The sequence below is a fragment of the Cajanus cajan genome, chromosome 2 (genome assembly GCF_000230855.2).
Source record: "Cajanus cajan strain Asha chromosome 2, NIPB_CcT2T_4, whole genome shotgun sequence".
Taxonomy (NCBI): domain Eukaryota; kingdom Viridiplantae; phylum Streptophyta; class Magnoliopsida; order Fabales; family Fabaceae; genus Cajanus; species Cajanus cajan.
The window spans coordinates 46,243,186-46,255,872 of NC_138518.1; the positions used below are offsets into that span (position 1 = coordinate 46,243,186).

At 35.5% G+C, this 12,687-nt stretch overlaps 2 protein-coding genes across 2 annotated transcripts; one reads left to right on the forward strand and one right to left on the reverse strand.

Annotated features, from left to right (window-relative positions):
• Positions 1-219: 219 nt before the first annotated feature.
• On the reverse strand, positions 220-1,433 carry LOC145954968 (uncharacterized). Its single transcript, XM_083069663.1, has 3 exons — positions 986-1,433; positions 790-901; positions 220-487 (listed from the first exon to the last, which is right to left on the reverse strand). Exons 1-3 carry the CDS (start codon positions 1,431-1,433, stop codon positions 220-222), a joined length of 828 nt encoding a protein of 275 aa, XP_082925789.1.
• A 4,966-nt stretch (positions 1,434-6,399) lies between these two features.
• On the forward strand, positions 6,400-6,960 carry LOC145954969 (uncharacterized). The gene has a single exon (XM_083069664.1). It carries the CDS (start codon positions 6,400-6,402, stop codon positions 6,958-6,960), a length of 561 nt encoding a protein of 186 aa, XP_082925790.1.
• Positions 6,961-12,687: the final 5,727 nt, after the last annotated feature.

A 12,687-nucleotide genomic window follows, 5' to 3' on the forward strand; every position in this document is an offset into this window, starting at 1 on the left:
GCATTCATCTTGAACTATTTTCAGCTCAAGTTTGTACATGCGATTTTTCTTCATTTCTACTTGGGAAATGAGCCTCCCGAGTTTATCTTTCAGTTGTAGTTCTCGATCCTTCATCAGAATCAAGTACCCTTTCTCCATTAACTGTCCCATGCTCAGTATGTTGCTTTTGAGATCAGGTATGTAGTATACATCTCTGATCTCTCCAACTTTCCCATTTCTCTATTGATACCAGATCGTTCCTCGGCCTTTGACGGCTACTTTTGAAGCATCGCCGAAAGAAACAGATCCGAACTCCTCCTTTGAAAGTATTTTGAATAAATGCTTGTCACCACACATGTGGTTACTTGCACCGGTGTCCAAGTACCAAACCGATTTATCAGAACAGCTCGGTTTGATCTCGGTTTCTGGAATGGTTGTCACCAACAACAATCCTTCATCTTCTTCCTCAGCAAGGAAGTTTGTTGGTTCCTCCTTTTTCTTCTCGGACCTACAATCTTTGGAAATATGACCCAGATTTCCACAATTGTAGCATTTTATCGAGTAACAATCCTTGGCAACATGTCCATACTTCCCACAGTTATAACATTCAATATTGTTATTTGTGTTTGATCGTCCACCCCAGGTCTGACCTCGGCCACCCCGAGCCTGACCTCGGCCACGCCGAGCCTGTTGGCTGACATACTCATTACCTCGTCCTCCTCTTCCCCGACCACCTAGGCCTCTGCCTCTACCTCGGCCTCTAGTACTCTGGGCATAGAGCACCTTCTCCTCTTTTATTGTTGCCTTTGCCTGGAGAGCCTGTTCAAGGGACTCCCATTCTTATTCTTCCTTCTCTGCTCATGCGCTTCTAGTGGCCCAGCAAGCTCTTCTAGAGTAAGCATTGATAGGTCCTTGGACTCCTCTATTGCGCACACAATATTCTCGAACTCATTTGTCAATGACCTTAGAATCTTTTCAACAACTCGATTTGATGAAAGACTCTAACCATTCTGATTCAGCTTGTTCACCACGGTCTCCACGCGAGTAATGAACTCGGATACGTTTTCAGATTCTTTCATCCTCATGTTTTCCAGCTCGCCCCTAAGGGTTTGAAGCCGGACTTGCTTTACTCGTTCGTCTCCTTTGTTCACCTTTTCGAGTATGTCCCATGCTACTTTGGAAGATTTTGCGTTGGCTATCTTCTCAAAACCAGATTTGTCGACGGCTCGGTATAGCAGATACAGAGCCGCCTTGTCTTTAGCTCGAGCGACCTTCAACGCGTTCAGCTGGGCATTTGAATATCCTTCTGTGTTCGCCGGTTCCTCATACCCAGTCTTGACCACATCCCAGTTATCTTGGGAGCCAAGAAGGGCCTCCATCTGCACCTTCCAGTTATCATAGTTGGCGCCTTTCGTCAATTTGGGTAGCGGGATACCATTGGTTAGACCTGCCATTTTTCTCTCTCTCTTGGCCAGCGCACACCGCGGCGTTCTCACTTGAGGTTTGTAGGTTCTCTCACGCTCACCTCACACACACAAGCTCTGATGCCAATTTGTTAACAAAAAATAAGGCATAAAATTGGGAGCAATAAACTCTCTGTTTCTTCTCATTCATCTTTCAAGTAAAATGTTACATTTATTTATAGCAGAAAGGAAAAAAAACGTTTGCATATTCATATGCCACCCATAATAAAAACCATTTATTCTAGGAATACCAAGCAAAATAAAACTCCTAATTTAAGTTTTATAACAATTAATAAAATAAGACAGTAATATTGAGCAATATACGAATTTGTAAATATCTCCAGTAGAATTAGCTCACTTAATCCCCTTTTAACAGATAATAGCCATATTATATATATGGACAGAAATTTGATATTCAGATTGCTGTATATATTAGAATTAATTGAGAATTGGCAAAATTAAAACAAATTAACAATTTCTTGGGTTGCACTCTCATTCAGCAGCAGATTCCTACTTCAAAATGGAATTTCTACAAAATAACAAAATGGAAAATCTTTACAATCAAAGAAAAGGCCTTCTTTACACTTCTCCCTATCTAATCTGTCTCAGTCTCCATTAGAATGATTTACAAATAATTCAAGTGAGAGGTAACGTTTATGAACTCATCCTCCTGGCATGGAATTGTAAGACCACCAGTTGGATGATCATATCCGAATTCTTCCTGTGCTTGACTAAGTAACTCTTGAAATGAAGGTTGGTTTAAGTATGATACAGGAATCACAAAACGCCTTATCTTATCTCCAACATAGACAGCAAGATAGCCCTTTGATACTTCAAGCCCCTTGGAGGTTGCATGGGTTGTAAACGATGCTCGTCTAATAATACCTGCTATTCGGAAACCCATTGCTTTCTATTGCTTTACACAACAAATAATATACTGATGTCAGAGGACTTGTATACAAGGAAATATTTGGATTTTTATACTTGAGGAATGGATTGGAATGACTTGTGTTGCTTGAAACCAAAGGAATGCTATATATATAGTTGTCAATGGCCTTTGCAATCCAAAACCATAATTAATGATTTTTGGCTGGACTATTATGGAGTCTACCGAGAGACATGGGATCACATGGTATTGTCTTAGATATCTCTTTCAAGGATTAGGAAGATCAACGGGAGTGCACACCCCACCTTCTGAGATAATGGCCAACAGATTTTCCAACTTGAAATCAGGGACGTCAGCAATGGTGAAAGCTTCCTAATGTTCTAGCTATTTTAATGGTACACATGTTTTAAGCATCACACATGTTCCTTTAGATAAACAAATTATGCTATGGATATATCTACCATACACCAGCTAATATCAGACTCGATATGATTTGGAAGTCAAAAGGAACCGATATTGAACACATGATCATAAGGCACTATCAACCACAATTTTTGTGTATGCCAAATTTTAAGCACCATCATGTGAACTTGCATACATTAAGTTTGCGGTCCCATCCACACATAAATAGTGTCAACATCATCCTATTAGATTTTATTTTAGATAGATGCGTATGTTTTATTTCAAGTGTGGGGGTAATCTTATGACTTTCACTCAAGATGGTGGGACTTGTATTATCTATCATAACCTGTAACATTGACTCATGAGAGAGTCCCCTTAGACTGTACCATGTGATCTTGTCTCTCAGTTGGTCTCATGATTCCTATTCCTATCTAACAGCCCTCATTCAGCAATAATTGAAGTAGCCTTCGTACATGTCCTTTCACCTATATATATTCATGGTTTTTAGCATTTTAGAACCAACACAAATCATTCACAGCCTAAAGCATTTGAATTATTCTTAAGCCTGAACTTTCAAGTCCCTTTAGACCATTTTCTTCTCAAGTCTCTGCAACTTCAACAAAACAATGGGTTTTCGTTTACCTGGTATCAGAAAGTCATCAGTAGCTGCAAACCAAGCATCTTCTAAAGCTATGGCGGTACCAAAGGGTTATCTTGCAGTGTACGTTGGAGAGAAAATGAAGCGGTTTGTGATCCCCATTTCATACTTGATCCAGCCTTCATTCCAAGACTTGTTGAGTCAAGCAGAGGAAGAGTTTGGATATGATCATCCCATGGGTGGACTTACAATTCCATGCAGCGTAGAGGTCTTCCAAGACATAACTTCAACCTTTAATTGACTACAAGTCTAGTACTGTAGAAGACTGACCATGTTTTGTATAGACACTTTTTACATTAGTCATCTCAATATGTAAAGATAACCCCTTTTCGAGAAATTGGAAAAATGAACAGACCATTAGAATGACGAATTTGTTCTTACCTTCTCTCTCTTTCTCTCGTTTTTGATGAATATCAATGAATACCACAAATCAAGTGGTCTATTTCTGTTTATCAGTCACATTGCACAACATGCATAGAAAATTAAAATTTTGGGAGAGGTGCCAATGCCCAAGGCCCTGAACACACATGAGGTGTACCTTCCCTGAAATGGATGTGGAGTGCAATATGAATTGAACTAACATATGTCAACGTTTATCTGAACCAATTCATTTCTATGACTTCTGTTCATTATATAAACGAACCTAGAATCTAATGATAGGCCCCCCACCCTCCGAAAAAACTCTCACCTTAACAACTAAACAATTGAATAAGTCCTTTACAGTTGACTTATATTCAGAACTCACGAAGTAATGCTTATGTAGTTGCTAAGGGCCTCTTTTTTAGCATGTGCCATGTGATCCTTCACTTCTGTGCATCACACTGAGCTCATTTCTTTATATAATTATATTCCAAGGCCTTCTCTTAATCTATATATATACCGATGGTCATGGATGCAGTCATTAGCATTTCTATAACATATAATACGACAATTGACCATTATCAAGATTGGTAAATATCTCCCGTAGAATTAGCTGACTTAATTCCCTTTTAACAAATAATAGCCATATTATATATAGAGAGAGAAATTTGATAAACATATTGTTGAATATATTAGAATTCATTGAGAATTGGCAAAAGCAAAATAACAATTTCTTGTGTTACACTCTCATTCACCAATAGGTTCCTACTTCAAAATGGAATTCTACAAAAGAACAAAATGGAAAATCTTTACAACAAAAGAAAAGGCCTTCTGTACAAATGAGCCTCTTCTAATCCATCTCAGTCTCCATTATCATGATTTACAAATAATTTAAGCAAGAGGTGACGTTTATGAACTCATCCTCCTGGCATGGAATTGTGAGACCACCGGTTGGATGATCATATCCGAATTCTTCTTCTGCTTGACTAAGTAATTCTTGAAATGAAGGCTGGTTCAAGTATGATACTGGAATTACAAAACGCCTCATCTTATCACCAACATAGACTGCAAGATAGCCTTTTGGTACTTCAACACCCTTAGAAGCTTCTTGGGTTGTAGAAAACGATGCTCGTCTAATAATACCAGCTAAGCGGAAACCCATTGTTTTCTATTGCTCAAAACACAACAAAAATATACTAATGTCAAAGGACCTGTATAAGAAGGAAATATTTGAATTGTGATAATTGTGGAAGGCAATAACTTGTGTTGCTTGAGAAACGAAGAAATTCTGTATATATAGTTCCCAATGCCTCAATTAATGATTTTTGGTGGGGCTATGATGGAGTGTACCGAGAGACATGGGATCACATGGTATTGTCTTAGATGTCTCTTTCAAGGATTAGGAAGATCTCATCATCCTATTAGACTTTCTTTTAGATAGATACGTGTGTTTTTTTTCAAGTAGGGTAAACTAATGGCTTTCACTTCAGAAGGTGGGTCTTCTCTTATATCTACAATATGTTAGGTTGATTCTTGGAAGAGTCCCCAAAGACATAACCATATGCCCTTGTCTGTTGGTCCCAATACTCCTATCTAATAATCCTCCACCGATAATTCAAGTAGCCTTCTAACATATCATTTTATCTATATATATTCATGGTTGCAAGAATTTTAGAACCAACACCAATCCTTCACATCCTGAAAAATAAGAAATCATAATACTGAAATTCCAAGTTTTTTTTAGACCATTTTTCGTCTCAAGTACAACCAAATACAATACAACAATTGGTTTTCGTATACCCGGTATCAGAAAGGCATCATTTGCTGCAAACCAAGCAACTTCAAAAGTAGTGGAGGTGCCAAAGGGATATCTTGCAGTCTATATTGGAGAGAGAATGAAGCGGTTTGTGATCCCCATTTCATACTTGATCCATCCTTCATTCCAAGACTTGTTGAGTCAATCTGAGGAAGAGTTCAGATATGATCATCCCATGGGTGGTCTAACAATTCCTTGCAGTGACGATGTCTTCCAAAACATAACTTCACATTTGAATAGTTTATAAATCTCTTAGGCTTACATGGATTTGCTGACACTTTTTGTACAATTGGCATCTTTTCTATTTGTAAAGATTATCCCTTTTTGAGAAATAGGAAGAAGATTGTTAAAATGTGATACAAACTTCTAGAATAAGCTAGATTATTATAGAAAATACATAGATGTATGCTAGTAAGTACTAGATGATACAATCTCTAGAATTATGTAGAAAATTACATATAGATAGAAAACTCTAGAGCAGATATTTCTAGAGTTTTCTACATAAAACATGAATGATGTGTTGAGGCCTATAAATAGGCCATGTACTCAACATTTGCACCAAGCAACTAGTAAGTCATTTCCACTACTCAAATCTATTCCAACTATTCCTCTAAACTAGTTTTCCTCTCAACTAAGCTTATCATTATAAATTTGCCCCCCATTCCTTCTACTAATCAAATAAGTTTTCTCTATTTGATAATTCATATACTAACAGTGGTATCAGAACTACGTTCGGTCATCTACTGGGCGTAGAAATATTACCCCACTACTTCCAAAAAAAAAAAAAAATTTCCCAATATTCTACCCACTTTCAAAGAAAAACAAATTCTAATCCATGGCTAACACCATTCAACCATCATCTATCCCTATTCCCATTTTTAATGGTGAAAATTATGATTTTTGGAGTACAAAAATGAAGACATATTTCACCTTCCAAGATTTATGGGACACGATAGAAGAAGGATTTTCTACTCCAGAAGACACATCATCTTTTACTGCGGCTCAAAAAAAGGAGTTGAAAGATAACAAACAAAAGAATTCAAAGGCACTATTTATTTTGCAACAAGCTGTGGCCGATACAATTTTTCCGAGAATAATGTGTGCAACAACAGCCAAAGAAGCATGGACTATGCTGCAGGAGGAGTTCGAAGGAAGTGAAAAGGTACGTGCCGTAAAATTACAAACTCTACGGCGTAACTTTGAATTGTTAAATATGAAGGAATCTGAGACCGTAAAGGACTACTATTCTAAGATAAAAGAAATGGTTAACCAAATGAGAGCGTACGGGGAAAATATTCTTGACAAGAAAATTGTGGAGAAAATTCTAATTAGTGTTCGCCGTAAATATGATCCAATTGTGACAAGCAAACAAAAGATCTATCTACCTTATCAGTAACAGAGTTGATGGGGTCACTTGAAGCTTATGAGCAAAGGTTGAATAGGCATGATGAAGACTCAACTGAAAATGCCTTTCAATCAAAGCTCAAATTACGGTCTGAAAATAAAAGATAAAAGGAATAATGGAGAAACTTCTAGAAATAAAGAGAATTCTAGAAATTTCTCTAGAAACTATCCGAATGAATATCCTCCATGCGGTATTTGCAAGAGGACAAATCATGCCGAGAAAGACTGTCGATATCGTGGAAAGCCACAATGCCGCCACTGCAAAAAATTTGGACATGTGGAGAAGTATTGTCGCAACAAAAATAAGCATCAAGCAAACTTTGCTGAAAAGAGAGATGGTGAGCAACATCTTTTCTATGCTAGCCAAGATTCCAATAATGAAACAAGTGGAAGTTGGTACTTGGATAGCGGCTGCAGCAATCATATGGCCAAAGATGCAAGCATCTTCAAGGATATTGACGAATCTGTCAAAGTGAAAGTCCGAATGGGGAACGACACTGTCGTTGAATCAAAAGGCAAAGGCACAGTTATGGTGGAGACGAAGAAAGGTACGAGACTTATTACTGATGTTCTACTAGTTCCCAATCTTAAAGAAAATCTCTTGAGCATTGGCCAAATGATGGAGAAAGGTTATACTCTCCATTTTGAAGGAGACACATGTAAAATATATGATAATAAAAAACTAGAAATTGGCCGAGTTAAAATGGAGAAGAGGAATAGAAGTTTCCCTATAAGCCTGAGACAAGGCCCTAACATTGCCATGAAAGCAGAAGTAGACGACTCATGGCTGTGGCATCGAAGATTTGGCCACTTTAATACACATGCCTTAAAGTTATTATATCAAAAAAATATGATGAGAGATCTCCCATGCCTAAAGGAGAATAGTGAAGCTTGTGAAGGATGTCTCCTTGGCGAGCAACACCGACTGCCGTTTTCAACAGGCAAAGCTTGGAGAGCAAAGGACTTGTTGGAGCTGATCCATACAGATATATGTGGACCAATGCGGACGTCGTCACTCCATAACAACAGGTATTTCATTCTCTTCATAGATGATTTTTCTAGAATGACTTGGGTCTACTTCATAAAAGCAAAATCAGAAGTCTTTGGTATTTTCAAGAAGTTTAAGACCCTTGTCGAAAAGCAAAGTGGCAAATAAATAAAAGTACTTAGAAGTGATCGTGGCAAAGAATACACACTTCCCATGAGTTTGATAAATTCTGCGAAGATGAAGGCATTGAGCGACAATTTACAGTTGCATATTCTCCACAACAAAATGGAGTATCTGAAAGGAAAAACCGCACAGTAATGGAGATGGCACTACAAGAATGCACGAAAATAGCGTTGGCCACACAGCGTCGGATGTGGAGCAGACGCATATAGCGTCAGCTAAGCCAACGGTAGACAGACAATAAAAAAAAATAATGTAATTTTTTTTATTATTTTATAATAATTTGATTTGCGTCGGTTAAATCAGACGCTAAATAATAAATTTTATTTTAATATATATTATAATAGATGTTAGTGTCGGTTTAGCCAACTCTATATTTTTAAAAATTTATAATTATGTTTTTTTTTATTATTTCGTAATTATTTTGTTTGCGTCGGCCAAAATAGACGCTAAATAATAATATTTTAATATATTTTATATTTATGGATGAAACCCATTTTTCACTTAGTTTATTTTATAAAAAAAATATATTAAATATTAGTGTCTGCTTAGCTGACACAAAGAGTTGAAAATTATTAAATATTAAATAGTAGTGTCTGCTTAGCTGACACAAAGAATTAAAAATTATTAAACAAATTAATTATAATAATAAAACCTGAAAAGGGTCGAAATAAACTCGTAAAACCTTTCGCACATTAAACAGAACCCGCGTCTGAGTGTCTAACGCCCCCTTCTTCATCTACCCTAACTCATCAATTTTTCCTTTCCCGGAAGAAAAGCATGAACCGTGAGCCCTAGTATGGCTCATACCTCTTCTGTATTCACTCTTAATGAGTTGTAGGTTGTAAAATTTTCCCTTCCCAAAAGCAGAATATGAACCCTAAGTCTTAATGTGGCTGACGCCCCCTTCCTAGCAACACTCACGACCTTCACCACTCTTCCCAGCAACACTCACCTCTTGGCTTGGTCCTGATTGAGGCTTGGACTCTTCTCCTCGGACAAAATCGTACTACTTTCCAAAACCCTAAGTTCAATAACAAATGTATTTTTCACTTTTCTCTCTAACCTTACCTTAGAAAAAATGTTCTTTTTGTTGAGTTAATGTTTCGTATTTTTGTTTTAATATGTGTTGGATTTTAAATTTTGTACGTTTGGCAGACTAGGGGTTGAGATTAAGGGATAATATTGTATACGGGATCAACATTGTATATTGAGGAAGTGGCCATGTGTTAAGTGTAAAGTATGAACTAGGAATTCTTACTGAATTCGAAGAACAGAGAAAGTGAACTTTGAATTTTGTTCGTTATTCTACTCTCTTGTCTTTACATAATAGGGATGCAAATGCTAGATTAATTGACGACAGAAATTTCACGTATTAATTTCCATCATATTTGATAGTTATAGAATGTTTTCTTTATCTGATTTTAGACCTAGAGCTGCCCTGGAGTTGTTATTTGTATTTTGGTCACTTGGTTCAAGACTGGTGCCTACTGTTTTTAGTTTGTTAAATCTGAAGTTCTCTTGTTTTTTCCTATATATGCATCTCTTGTCTTGATGTTTGCTAGCTTAATAAGGATACTGACTTTTAATTAAATGTATAAAGTAGAGTACATTATTTTTTTTCTTTTTGTCCGTTTAAAGAGTACATATGATGGAAACAAAATGTATAATTTTGAATTCTTTCATTTCATATTCACTCAATTTTCTTTATTTAGTGTGCTTATTTTTTATTCCTTTAACTTAATTTCACCCAATTGTGGTCAAATGTCTATAATGACTAGGTCATTAAGTCCAATGAAAATAAATTAAAGTCTTACTTAGACTTGGAAGTGAGCCTGAAGATATCAATGTTTTATATCGAAAAGTTAGCAAGGTTAGCACCAAAAAGAAAGTTGAGCCAAAATAATAAGAGAAAAAGGTGTCAACTTTCAAATGAGCTTCTTGATAAAATATGGTTCGTTTAAATTTTTTTCTGAAACTTTCATGAAATTGGTAGAGTAATAATGATTCTGCTCTATCCAAAAAAAATTCAATAATATATTGTATGTAGTGATCTAAGAAAATTGATCAGTTTATTTCATGATTTGTCAGCTTCTCTCGATCTAAAAATGACATGGAACAGGAAACACATTAAAACTCTTCTTCTCATTTAGAGTCATCTTTCGTCTCAGACTTCTGAGGTGTACCTTTTTCCATATATTCTTGTTCAATAATATCTTTGAGGATAAACAGCCTCTGAATTACCACAGGGTTAGTCATCTGCTTGGCTTCTCTCAAATCTGTTTCTTTCTTGTTCAGATGATATCGAGCATGATCTTAATCCACTTGTGCAACTCCTTTGGGGTGCTGCTTAATCACATAAAATTTAAACAAGTATATCAGACCAATCACTAAAGAAAAGATATTTTTTTAATGAACAATAGGAAATTCTCTCACGTGTACAGAGCATTAGGGTCCTTGGCTTCGAGTTCATCACCAGGAGAGAAAGCTGTTGCCAATGTAGAGAAACGTTCCTCGGGATCTATGATGTTTAACAAATGCTTGAGTAGCTTTATTTCTTTTGGCCTAATACTCCTTAGGTTGCTCTTCGTGGCCTTGTATAATTGGTACATTATATCTTTCATCTGCACAATATAAACAAGGTTGTTGAGAATACATAATGCAGTCTAATCATCTCTTCTAAGCTTGAGCAGTCAAAATTTAGGTTCTATGTGATTACAAATCGATTTTAAATTAATACTTTAGCTGTCTATTCTGGTATCAACATTACATCATGAAAACCTTTCAATTTCCATCAATGCAACAACACTCATAGTCATGGACAATGTATGAATAGAATTATAATTATAATTGAGAGATAATGCAGAACCAAAAGCTAGCATTTGATCCTTGTCTTTTTTGGTTTAGGACTACAATTATCTTTTATGAGAGTAAGTGATTTGAATCTCTATCTGATTCTTCAATATAACATCAGCCAACATTCTACTTGGTTTTAAGTTTTATAAATCCTTATTAGAATTAGTTGAAAACAATTAGAAGCATTGTTGGTCTATTTTCAAAGAGGGTTTAATAACAGTAACAAAACCGCATCGTATTTCAAATTCATACATTAGATTAGAAACATGAAGTTAGATTGGTTATCATCCTATATCTTATACCTATTATTTCTTTCAATGTACGATGATTTAGATCCATATGGTTTTAATAGATATAAAGGGATTAAGTAAATTTTGAAGCTTTTGGAGAGACTTTATAATTATAAACACAATAATGATTAGAAAGCCACGTACACATACGGACAATTTTTGCCCAAAAACATCTAAGTGTTAAAAATGAATGGTCATAATTATAAACGGAACATGTTAGATTTAAAATTCATCTCTCAATCATTAAGATTTCATGTTTGAATTTCATTACTTGCACAGAAAATAACATGATAGTATGCATGTAGCCTAAGGTTTATGTTAGCTGTCAAATTTTTTAATCAATCATACTATAAACCTGAAAAAATGTTATGTGTTTTAACATCCATTGGAAACACTAACAAGAATTGTGCATGTGCTTATGCAGAGGGAAAGGTTCAAGGGCACTCTTGAAAAAGCTCAAACAACATGTGCTCATGCATAAGGAAGTTCAAGAGCACTCTTGAAAAGGCTCAAACAAGAGGTGCTTATACATGATGCAAGCTATTATTTTTATCCAATTGGAGTGTATAGGTGATTTTAATTTTAGTTTTGATTAGCTTTTTTGTTGTTATACATGTGAGTCTAAAAGACTCACTATAGTGTTGTGATTGAACTCTATATATTTTGAGTTGTACAATTTATGAACAATATGTGTTTTGTGTAAATTCTACCTATATGTAAATGTTTCGCTACATGGCTTTGTTAGATATCTAGCATGTAAAAATCTTTATGATTTGAGAAGACTTAACAATTTTAAAATACTAACTCTATTAGATATCTATTCATTTTGATTGAGAAGGTTGTTTGGTGCATGAATTACTTCTTTTGTGCCTATGTTAGAGATATGTTTGAGAAGGCTGAGCATTTTTGGTTGATAGATATAAATTGGTTAAAGTCTTATAATATGGTGCAATTTGTAGTGTAATTATTCAATGTTATAACTTATGAGTTCTTATTTTTGAATATGTGTATAAATTGATAAAGTCTGCTTTTAGGAGTTACACAAATTCTCCTATTTTTCATTCCTAATTCACCAAGTATGTGATGAACTAGAGTAATATCATTATATAGATTTAGGGCTTTCTTTAATTTCTTATTGGCCATGTTGCAGGTTGACACCAATTTTATTAAAGCCATATCATTCAGGTAATGGCGTACATAATTTGTAGTCATATTTATGTGATGCGAAAGTATAAATAAGTTTTTAATGGGATTATTTTGTTTTAATTTAATGTAATGTGCATTTTATTCTTTTACAGGTCATTGATATTTCATACAAGTTGCAAGGGAAAAACTGCTAGTGGTACTCCTTCTCCTTAGCTTTCTCATTTGTTGTAGATTTAATGGATACATTAAAAATTGATCT